General features: G+C 32.9%; 1 protein-coding gene across 1 annotated transcript; it reads left to right on the top strand.

Annotated features, from left to right (window-relative positions):
• The first annotated feature begins 1,621 nt into the window (after positions 1-1,621).
• On the top strand, positions 1,622-3,011 carry LOC111394449 (E3 ubiquitin-protein ligase CIP8-like). Its single transcript, XM_023020278.1, has one exon. The coding sequence runs from the start codon at positions 1,668-1,670 to the stop codon at positions 2,790-2,792; it is 1,125 nt and encodes a 374-aa protein (XP_022876046.1). The 5' UTR covers positions 1,622-1,667; the 3' UTR covers positions 2,793-3,011.
• Positions 3,012-11,018: the final 8,007 nt, after the last annotated feature.

The following is an 11,018-nucleotide window of genomic DNA, read 5'->3' as shown; positions in this document are numbered from 1 at the left end:
AAATTTATAAATAATTAAATAAGTATGTTTTAAATAAATAAAAAAATTTATTAATTGAAGTAACGATTGTAAGTTATTTATTTTTTATGATAACATAAGAGTACTTTTAAAAGGTAATTCTTCACTTAAAAATAAGTTATATAAATATATTTTTTGAAGTAAATAATGTTTTTAAATCAAAATTAAAAGTAATTTACTTAATTTTAAATTTGATATAAACATATAAAATTAAGAGTTATCAAAATGAGCAACTTACTTTTACAACATTAAATTTTTATTTAAAAATACAAAAAAAAAAAAAAAAACTATGAATAACGTGCAACACTTGGATTACAATTAGTGCATATAAAATTCATCAAATTCAACAAAAATCAAAAGGATCCAAAAGTCATAATCATAAATCGATAAATTCAATAAAGCACCAAAGTATAGGAAAATGGAATTAGTGCGGTCATGATGGCAAAAGTCTTCGGAAGATTTTATAAGCCTGTTTGGTTTGAATTAAAATTTGATTTTAATTAAAGTTAAAGTCAAACAATCAATATTAATCAGATATTTTATGGGTCCTACAACTTTTCAATCACATATTTCAAAATTTCTAACAAAGTTTATAAAATAATCTAATTTTAATTCCCAACAAAAACCCTTTATATTACTTTTCTCAATAAATATTTATTGATCTCTTATCATATTTTAATTTAATATAATTTCTTTATATGTCAGTAACTCGTTTACATATTTTAACCACGATAGTATGCTTTAAATTTTCACTGTGATTAAGAAATCATATATAGATGATAATGACTAAGTCTTTGTTTGAGCTTCATTTTTTTGGAAGAATGAATTTTTGAATAGTGTATTGATAGAAAATGAGTGGTTAAAAAATAAGAAATTTTTTTGGATTTGCGTGTAATATTATTTTATTGAAAAATATATGATTGAAATGATGTCAAAATACTGTTAAAAAATGAATTTTTCCAAAAGAATGGAGCTCAAACAAGGGCTAAATCAGTAAATTTATTTGCTTATTTGGCAAATATCATTATGATAAAAAATCTCATTGTTACTATAAAATTATAGGATAATTCTAAAATCAAGCTCCTGTTTAATTCTCATTCTTTAATCATAAAAATGAAAAATATAATCATTATCCATTACATCAAGTCACAATATTTAACTTTCTATTTCTTATGTGGGTTTCGTAACGATTATATTTTTTATTTTCATACTTAAATCTATGAGAATCAAATGGGGCTAAAAAAGAGACACCACATATCACAAAAAATGATGGAAAGAATCTCTCCACTCTGTTACCTACCAAATCATTGAACCACATATTCAAAATTTAAATTAAAAAACAAAAAAACAAAATACAGCATATTTACTTGGTTCTATTCTCTCCTGTTTCCTCTCCTCCAATTTGTACATTACCAACTGTTTATTTGTTGTCGTGAAGCACGGTTCTTATTATGCGCTTTTACGGCAGAGGAGGATAAAATGGACCAAGAAGATCCGGTTTCTGATCCAACGGCACTAATTTTTTTCAAATTTCACTATCATTCCATCCGGATCTTTAAATTCTTCGCTACCGTCAACACATTAGAGCTCTTCAACTTTGTACGCGGAATTAAAAATAAAAAAAATAAAAAGGAAAGAAGCTCTCTGTAATGGCGGATACAACATCGGACCATTCACCCACCCAAACCAGAGCACCATCAGGATCCGACCCGGATTTCCTGCAGTACTGGTGCTACCACTGTGATAAGCGGGTGTCGACCGAAACCCTAGCTGATCTCCCTGATGTTGTATGTTATGAGTGCAAGAATGGATTTGTTGAATTAATTTCTGCTCCTACAGTTCCATCGCCGGCTGAAGCGCCACAACATGCTGCTTTCGATCCCATTGATGACCCTAGTTTTGGTAATCAGTTTATTCAGGTTCTCCGCCTCATAGCCGAGGCGGCGCGTGACGAGGACGCTCCTCCTCCGCCTCCTTCTGATCACGCAGATCCGTCGGATGATGATTATTTACGGATCGAGTTAGATGGATGGGTTGATGATGACGACGACGACGAGGAGCATTCGGTGGAAGTCCATGAGGATGAGAATCATGAGCTTGAGGAGGATAACGAAAATCAGGATCGATCAGAAGGTGAGAATGAGGAGGGGAATGAGGTAAACGAGAATAGGACTGAAGATGAAGAAGAGGAGATGCGAAGAAGGCGGCGAGATCTGCTGCGGCTTCGGCTCAGGGACTTTGCTGCTCGAGCTGCAAGCAGGCGCAACAGGATTCTCGATTGGGCTGAGATTCTAATGGGTCTGGAGGACCACTCCATCGAGTTGCGATTACGGGTTCCGGAATCCGATACTTTTTTCGGACACCCAGGGGATTACGTAGATGCTGCAGGATACGAAGCATTGCTGCAAAATTTAGCTGAAAGTGATAGTGGAGCAAGGAAAGGGCCACCACCAGCTTCAAAGGCAACAGTGGAAGGGTTAGAGAATGTGTCTATTGAAAAGGAAGAGGAGACCTTGGTGTGTGCTATATGTAAAGATTCAGTGAATATCGGTGAAATGGCGAGGAAATTGCCATGTGGACATGGATATCATGGCGACTGCATTGTCCCCTGGTTGGGCTCACGGAATACTTGTCCCGTATGTAGGTTTGAGTTGCCGACTGATGATCCCGAGTACGAGGAGGAGAGGAAGAAGAGAGTTGTGGTGGCAGGCCTTAGAGCACCTTCCTCGAGTTCTTCCGGTGGTGGTGGTAGTTATAATTCTGGCTTGGATTGATTTTCTATGGTATGCAAAAGCCTTCTTCACTTTGTTTCTTATTCTCTTGTTAGGAGCTGTTCCTGTTCCTGTTCTTGTTTCTTTCTCTCTATTTAAATTGGAACTGTGTTTGTGTATTAGCTGATTGTGGATTAGGCAGATGAATTGTAATTTGGCTTCTTTTCTGTAAATAATAAACTCTCATTTTGAAAAAGTCTGAATAAGGTTTTTCTGATATAATTCTCTGCATCTTAGCCTTTTTTTTTCCTTTTATTATTGTTCTTTTCTTGTGAGTTTCTTGCTGATTTGTAGGATTTGATACTTCACACTACTCTTTGGAAGATATTTCATTTGCGATTGTGACATTGATTGAATGCCCGAATTGAACTGCAAGGATGAAGTTCATAGATTGTTGCATAAGTGCAGGCAAATTGTTATCTTCTGAAGTAGATGGATTGCAAATTTATGACGACATGGTTTAGATAACAGAGTGATCATTATTATCTTATTGTATGCCATTAATCTTATGTTAATTGGGGGATTATGCATTTAGCTACCTCTGTGACTGAAAGAACAACCAAGCTGAGATGACAATTTCAGGAGAAACGAAGTGGATGTGTTAGTGATAACACTTGGAATAAGCAGGTAATTAGTTTAAAGGTGTGGTGGTGTGTCTTATAACTTGAGAGTCTAGTTTAGAGGGAAAAGAAGGCCAAAGGTTGTAATTGTCATGCTCCTTTTCGAGCTGGAGCTTGAGTAAAACAGAGGAATGTTTTGGGGATCATGGACCTTTTAAATTTTAGGATACTAAAGCAATTTCCCGAACAGTGACGGAGCTATATGGTCAAAGAAGTGTGTAGCATGCAAGGTTGCCAATTTTGATCTATCTAAAGTTGGTTCTGAAGATTTATCAGGAAGATTTATAAGTTGGAAATTAGATTCTCCAAGGAAAGAAAAAGAAAATTCTTATCTTACATTCTTTTCTGTAAATAATAAACTCTCATTTTGAAAAAGTCTGAATAAGGTTTTTCTGATATAATTCTCTGCATCTTAGCCTTTTTTTTTCCTTTTATTATTGTTCTTTTCTTGTGAGCTTCTTGCTGATTTGTAGGATTTGATACTTTACACTACTCTTTGGAAGATATTTCATTGGCGATTGTGACATTGATTGAATGCCCGAATTGAACTGCAAGGATAAAGTTCATATATTGTTGCATAAGTGCAGGCAAATGTTATCTTCTGAAATAGATGGATTGCAAATTTATGACGACATGGTTTAGATAACAGAGTGATCATTATTATCTTATTGTATGCCATTAATCTTATGTTAATTGGGAGATTATGCATTTAGCTACCTCTGTGACTGAAAGAACAACCAAGCTGAGATGACAATTTCAGGAGAAACGAAGTGGATGTGTTAGTGATAACACTTGGAATAAGCAGGTAATTAGTTTAAAGGTGTGGTGGTGTGTCTTATAACTTGAGAGTCTAGTTTAGAGGGAAAAGAAGGCCAAAGGTTGTAATTGTCATGCTCCTTTTCGAGCTGGAGCTTGAGTAAAACAGAGGAATGTTTTGGGGATCATGGACCTTTTAAATTTTAGGATACTAAAGCAATTTCCCGAACAGTGACGGAGCTATATGGTCAAAGAAGTGTGTAGCATGCAAGGTTGCCAATTTTGATCTATCTAAAGTTGGTTCTGAAGATTTATCAGGAAGATTTATAAGTTGGAAATTAGATTCTCCAAGGAAAGAAAAAGAAAATTCTTATCTTACATTACCATAATGGATTTGTGAAGTTCTTAGTGCTGAAAATAATTAAATTTGTATTAAAAAAGATTAAAAAAAAATGTCTTGGACAACGATGAAACAAAGCATTCAAATGGTCTTAAGATGGCTTGAAAGCTTTTAAAATATGGGTTAGACCAGGGTATTCTATGCTATCAGTTTAATCAATGGAATTTGCAGCCACTGCATCCTCGATGTCAATTTAGTAGAATTGTGAATTGGGTGCATCATTCACTGGACAATCTTTGATCCAGTACTTTACGAGTTCCTTTTTATATTTAGGCGCTTTAATTGTCAATTGAAGTACAGAATATGTTTGAGAGTCTTATGTAAACATTTCTTTGAGACTCGAGTACGACCATGATGTGAAAAGGAAAATCAACTGCAGTTCTTGGCTGGTTTTCTATGTTTGCTATTGAAACATGTTTTTCTTTTTCTATTATTCGACATGTTACTCATTTATAATTTTGATGACTAAAAAGGGAAGAGGTGTTGTATCAGTTGATACCAATAATGTAGCTTGGTGAAATGTCATTTCAAATTTTGAAAGCTTGTGATGCTATGCTCCTTAAGAATCTCATCATTTTATGCTGGTCTGAGTTGAATGGTGTTATCATTTTGTAACTAGTGTGTTGGTATAAAAGGTGTCATTTTGCTTGTTTGAGCTGAATAATGATTTGCTAGTACCCTCATACAATATTTCCCAAAGGGAAAATTACACTTGGGGTCCTCATCTTTTGTATAGTAGCTCTTGGTTCGACCAATCAAATTTTCTTGGTATTTTTATCCTTTATATTTCAATTTTGTAGCATTAAGGTCTGCATCGACAGTTTTCATACAAAAAATCCGTCAATACACCATTTGTATAGAAGGGGCCATGACGGCGTGGTTGGGGCGCGGCAGTCTGTGGGTGTGTGGATGACTGTGCAGCTTCAAAGTGCCGGGTCAAAGGCTTGGAGGGGGCCAGTGGGAGGAGAATAGGGTGGGCGGTTCATTTTTCTTTTAGTTGAGTTGCTATTACTATTATGCCTCTTAAATAGTAAACATGCACAAAACACAAATCTCTCTTTTTAATCGACTAGTCAGAGTTGAACGTGTATTGCACGTTATTTTGAAAAACTTTATAAATGTTGTGAAAGTAATATTTGATATAAATTTGTTGGGAGAATTTGACGAGTCTCAAAAGAAGTAAAGAAAATAAAATTTATGATAGAAATCTAAGAAAAGAGGATTGTATTTTCGAAACTCAACTTTTATAATTCAATTTCTTGTGATGATGAAGGACTACAAAAGACCCACCTTTTATACGTAAGAATTAATTATTAATGCATGAATTTAAATACCCATTGAAATTTTTGAATATATGAATAGAAATAAATTCATCTGTAATAACTGCAAATTCATATAGATCAAGATTAGTAAAGTTAAGATTCATTGATTTAGATTAATGTGAATGTTAATTAATTGAAAATTAATAACACGAAATTTATTCATGACAATAATTTTGTAATATTTATTACATACTGAAAAACGAAAAGTAAGATATTATCGAAATAGTTGAATTGTAAAAAGGTTAAAGTTATTCAAAAAATGATTCTCACTTGATGTGATAATATATTATAGTTTTTTGGACGGAAACTGTTAGTTGCTACTCAAGTACTACAGGAGAAGAAAGGGGGTGGTACAACATGCAAATATTGGATTCCAAGTCATTTTCCTCCACTTACGGTCGGTGAACTGGTGAAGTATCACGTATAATGTGGGATTTGTAATTTTCTAAATAGAGACATTTTGACCTGTCTGGATTTATTTATTAGTGGACTTTTTTCAAGTCTTTTCCCCCCTAATATTATCAATTTTCAAATTTTGGGGGATTTTGTTTCTTATTTTTGAAAAAATGAGAATGAAAAATATAGCCATTATAACCCCACACAAGAGATAGAAATTCAAATTTGATGATTTGATGTGATGAATAACAATTATATTTTTCATTTTAATGAGAAAAGAATGGGTAACAAACAGGGACTCTATAAGAATTTCGTTAAAAATTGTGAAATTTCAAGAGAGTTTTTTATATGTATTATTAAGCTTGAAATTCATCAAAAAAAATTTAAAAGCCCCTCTATTAATAAAATCCTTATAAATTCGTGGTTTATTGATGATATCTAAATTTTAAAAGATTTTATTAAAATTCATTAAAGTTTCAGTTGAGGATTCCAAAATTTAGAATGACTTAGAATTCATCAAAATTTCAGTTAAATATACCCTCGCTATTTATCAACCATTCAATTCAATCTGTTTATAAATTAAACATTTATAAATTCTTCCCAAATGGATGCTAAATTCGTGTGCACGAAAGTATTAAAATCCTCCACTTGCAAATTTTCCTTTTAGAAAATTTGCATAATTGCATTTGAGAGTTAGTTGATTTGCTATATCGGCTGCAAAGATCGATTGCAATACAAATCGTTGCTTGCCCCATTTTCCATTGTAACAGAGAAAAAATGTAAATGTAATATTACAACGCGTACCAACATAAAAAACTAAATTTAAAAGTGTTATATGTACGAAATAAATAATCTAATGAAATGAACAATTTCAATTATTACGACTGCCTACTCTCGACATCTTCCTCTAGCTTAGCTTGCATAGCACTTGCTCTTTGAGTTTAAAAATAAAAAAAAATTAAAAGAGGAAATCGAACACCATATCTTCTCTGACATTCTCTTTCATTTTATGATGGTAATACAAAACTTTAATGATGATTCCCTATTTATAAAACAAATTAAGATAAAAAAAAAATAACAATGATACAAATTCATAAATTATTCTTAATGAAATTTTGGTTCGAAGGTGGATCAAGTCTCACACCTCCCAGTAGGGTAGGAGTCAGGACCTTCATAGTGACTTCACCACAGAGGTCAATCTGTGTACTAGCTTAGCACAATAGCAATAATTAAGCTCCACAATTTAAAATTTTCTCGCTTGGAGACTAATCCACTATTAATGGCTCATCTGCAATGACAAGTCCTCGTACTCCAGAGAGAAGTCCTATCAAAGTTGCACACAACTTCACTTTCTCGATCAAACTAGTCTTTGCCAACATGTCAACTGGATTCTGACTCTCTTGAATTTTTTCAAGTATTTAGATTCCATGCTTCAATATCGATATATGAAGTGATAACAAACCTATATATGTTTCACCCTTAAATGATAAATATGATTCTTTGTTAAGTGAATAGCACTCTAACTATCACAATGTAACGCATTTTTTCCATGGTTGTGACACATTTCTTACAAAAAAAGACAGCACTCATATCATCTTTTATCTAGCTTCGATCACAACAATATACTCAACCTCAGTAGTAGAAAGATCAACTATCTTTTATAGTTCAGGCACTCAACTAACAAAATTCAGAACATGTCTTGGAGTTTAAATGAAAACATCACATAATGAGAAAACTCTTTATGATAAATTAAGTAGACACTGCCTAATTTAGGTGTAAATATATTAATGGTAGGTAAAATCCCGATTTGAAGTCACTTGGATGCAATTGAATGAAAAATACGTTTTTTTTAGAGAGAATTGGAGTTTATACTGAGCAATGAAAAATCTCGTGGAATGCAATTGATCAATTAGAAGACTTATGAGAACAATCGGAAGAGATTCACAAGTTTTGAGAGCTAAATACAATATTTAAAAAGTTCAGAGACTTAAATGAAAACTCTCGGAAGGATATAGTACGGATGATTGAGAAACGACGAGGACTAAATTATGAAGATTTGTAGCTGAAGGACTGAGATAAAATATAAGAAGGGACTGATGTTGAACAAAGGAGAAAATAATTAGAACCAAAATGGATCTATCCAAGAATTGAAGGATTGCAATTGCAAGCCCTTGAGGGCTGTGGCGCAACCACCAAATATTCGGAAGCAGGAAGCAATTATTTGTGCCATGCGATTGCAAGTGTGATTCACCAAGAAAATCTCCTTTCATTATTTTAATCATTTTCTTCTTTCATCTACAATAGAGGAAGTAAGCTACAAATTTCTTATGCACGTGTTCCGTAGATAAGAAGAGAGCCATTTGAGAGAAAATCCTTATTTCTTGGAAAGGTTTGAAGAAACTTTTGTTACAAAGAACCTATTACCATCTTTTTCATACAATTAATGCTTGGAATTGAAGAAGAACAAGAAGACATTCAAGAATTATTGGAGAGGTTCAAGGTTGAAGTGTTTTTCCGTCTTTCTTCCCAAATCTTTATTTTTGGGTGACGCTGTATATGTTTATCGTGTATTTTTATAAAATCATGACGCCTTCGTCATTGTATAGATGTTAAGATAACTTTGAATCCTATTTTTGAAGTCTTTCTATTAAATTCTATAGTTTGACCCTTTAAATATTTGTTTGATATTTAATGATTGTTAGGACTTCATTGCTTTCAATTAATTGGCTAGTAATTGAATTGATGTATGATTTTTATTGTCGTTCAAGGTGAAGGGATATGAATTTAGCACAAGGAGCAATCGTTGTAAGGTCCTATAAACGTTAGAGATAATTGTTTATGCTTTGCACAATTCAATTTATATTCTTGTTATTTAAGGCATCTTCGCATTAGAGATAGGGATATTATCAGGTCATAAGTGAAGATATGTGCAATTATACTCGAGAGAGATGATTGAACATGATAGGAATATAGATTTTCATAACCAAATGAATGATGTCAAATTGTAGATTAATATTAAGATGGATGCATGTAGGGGATACTAAATCTCTGGTATTTTTTAAATTATTTCAGTTTCATAAACATTTCCCACTTACTAGATTAGTTAGATAAGTTATGTTAGCTACTAATATAGGTTGTTAATATTATCATCATCTCATCTAATTAATTATGTTTATATTGGAATAGGGTTAGATTATTTGGAAACTAGGCTAGATACTTATTTCTCGTGGGATCAATATTTACGTCCACTTTAGTATTTGTTCACAATCCGTACACTTACGAAATAATAAAAATCGACAACAAGTTTTTGACACTAGTATCAAAATTTTGTTGCAAAATTCAAGAATAACTATTTGAAAGGAAATGCCCCAATCAAGAATGCCATAGATTTGTTTCTGCGGAATGAATGAGATGAGTTTGACCACAAAGTTGTATAGAGCTGTAAAGACTATTTGAAGAAGACACCGAAGAAGCACTTCTTCAACGTTAAGCCTTTCAAGAGGCAACAATTAGTACTAGGATATAATTTAAGTCTCTCATAAGACAAAGTTCTTAGGTTCAAATACTGGCAACGCCATAGACATCTGAAAAGGATAAGAAGAACTTGGGCTTTCTTACATGAAAATCAACAAAGGCTATATTATCATAACACAGTTTGGTCACAATAATTAAACATGCAGAAACATTTTATGTGTGAAGCACATTATTAAGAATGATAAATTATATAGAGATGAAAAGGCAACTTGTCCAAAATTAGAGATACTAATGCACTTACAATTACCTACCATCACGACCCTAATATGGTATCATGTTGGACATGATATCGACATCTGGTGTGAGGGGGTGAGTAGTTACAGGGTCAATTTATCTGAATTATCTGCAACTAGTTGAGGTGTGGGTTCATTGAGGCCATCATTGTTGCCATAGTTCCAAAATTTGTGAATGGTAACAAAGATTATTCCTCCATGGATGCTATATGACCAAATTTACCACATATTTGACATTGTGGTTTTGGTTGGGAAATGATTGGTAAAGGGATGCTAGGACTGCGAAATGAGGTTTACTAGCTTGAAGGGTTCTAAGATGCTTTGTTGAAATGAGGAGAGATTTGGTTGGGAAAAGTTAATACGAGATGCTTTCTACAACCTAAGTTGATGTTCATAGTTAAGAAGTTGACCATGAATTTCTTCAACACTAAGCTAATGAGTTATGATATTTAAAGTTGTAATGAAAGCATTATAATCATCACCTAAAGCTAAATAACTTGTTCTCTATTGCTAATAGGAAAACCAATAGCAACAAGCTTATCAAAAACGTTGTTGAACTTAGAGACATAATTCATTCTTTATTTTTATAAATTGGGTAGAAAGCTCGAATTGACTAGAATTAGGATTAGCTAACTACGTTCTAGTTACAACATCCCATATCTCATAAGCAGTTTCATCGCTCATATATTTAGATATTGGCATCAAGAATTATGTGGATTCACTTGTTGTTTTAGATCTTTGAATTTGTTAGGACTTCATAGTTCCTGTGTAGAAGTGGTATTTGTATAAGTAACAATATTCAAAGTTATTCAAAGTATTGTGACTATTTTAATAATGTCTCAAGGTACATTTTCATGACAAGTTTTATCCTGTAGATTGCAATATAGTTGTCTTCTTCAATCTCTTCGACAATTTTGCGTTGGTTTTAATTATGACAACATATTCCATGATTTATCTCAATGTAATGA

The sequence above is a fragment of the Olea europaea genome, chromosome 5, assembly GCF_002742605.1.
Source record: "Olea europaea var. sylvestris chromosome 5, O_europaea_v1, whole genome shotgun sequence".
NCBI classification, from domain to species: domain Eukaryota; kingdom Viridiplantae; phylum Streptophyta; class Magnoliopsida; order Lamiales; family Oleaceae; genus Olea; species Olea europaea.
This window is presented reverse-complemented; position numbering and strand designations above follow the sequence as displayed.

Bases quoted from the DNA above. Each gene is read 5' to 3' on its own strand.
- LOC111394449 (XM_023020278.1), top strand. From the start codon at position 1,668: ATGGCGGATACAACATCGGACCATTCACCCACCCAAACCAGAGCACCA.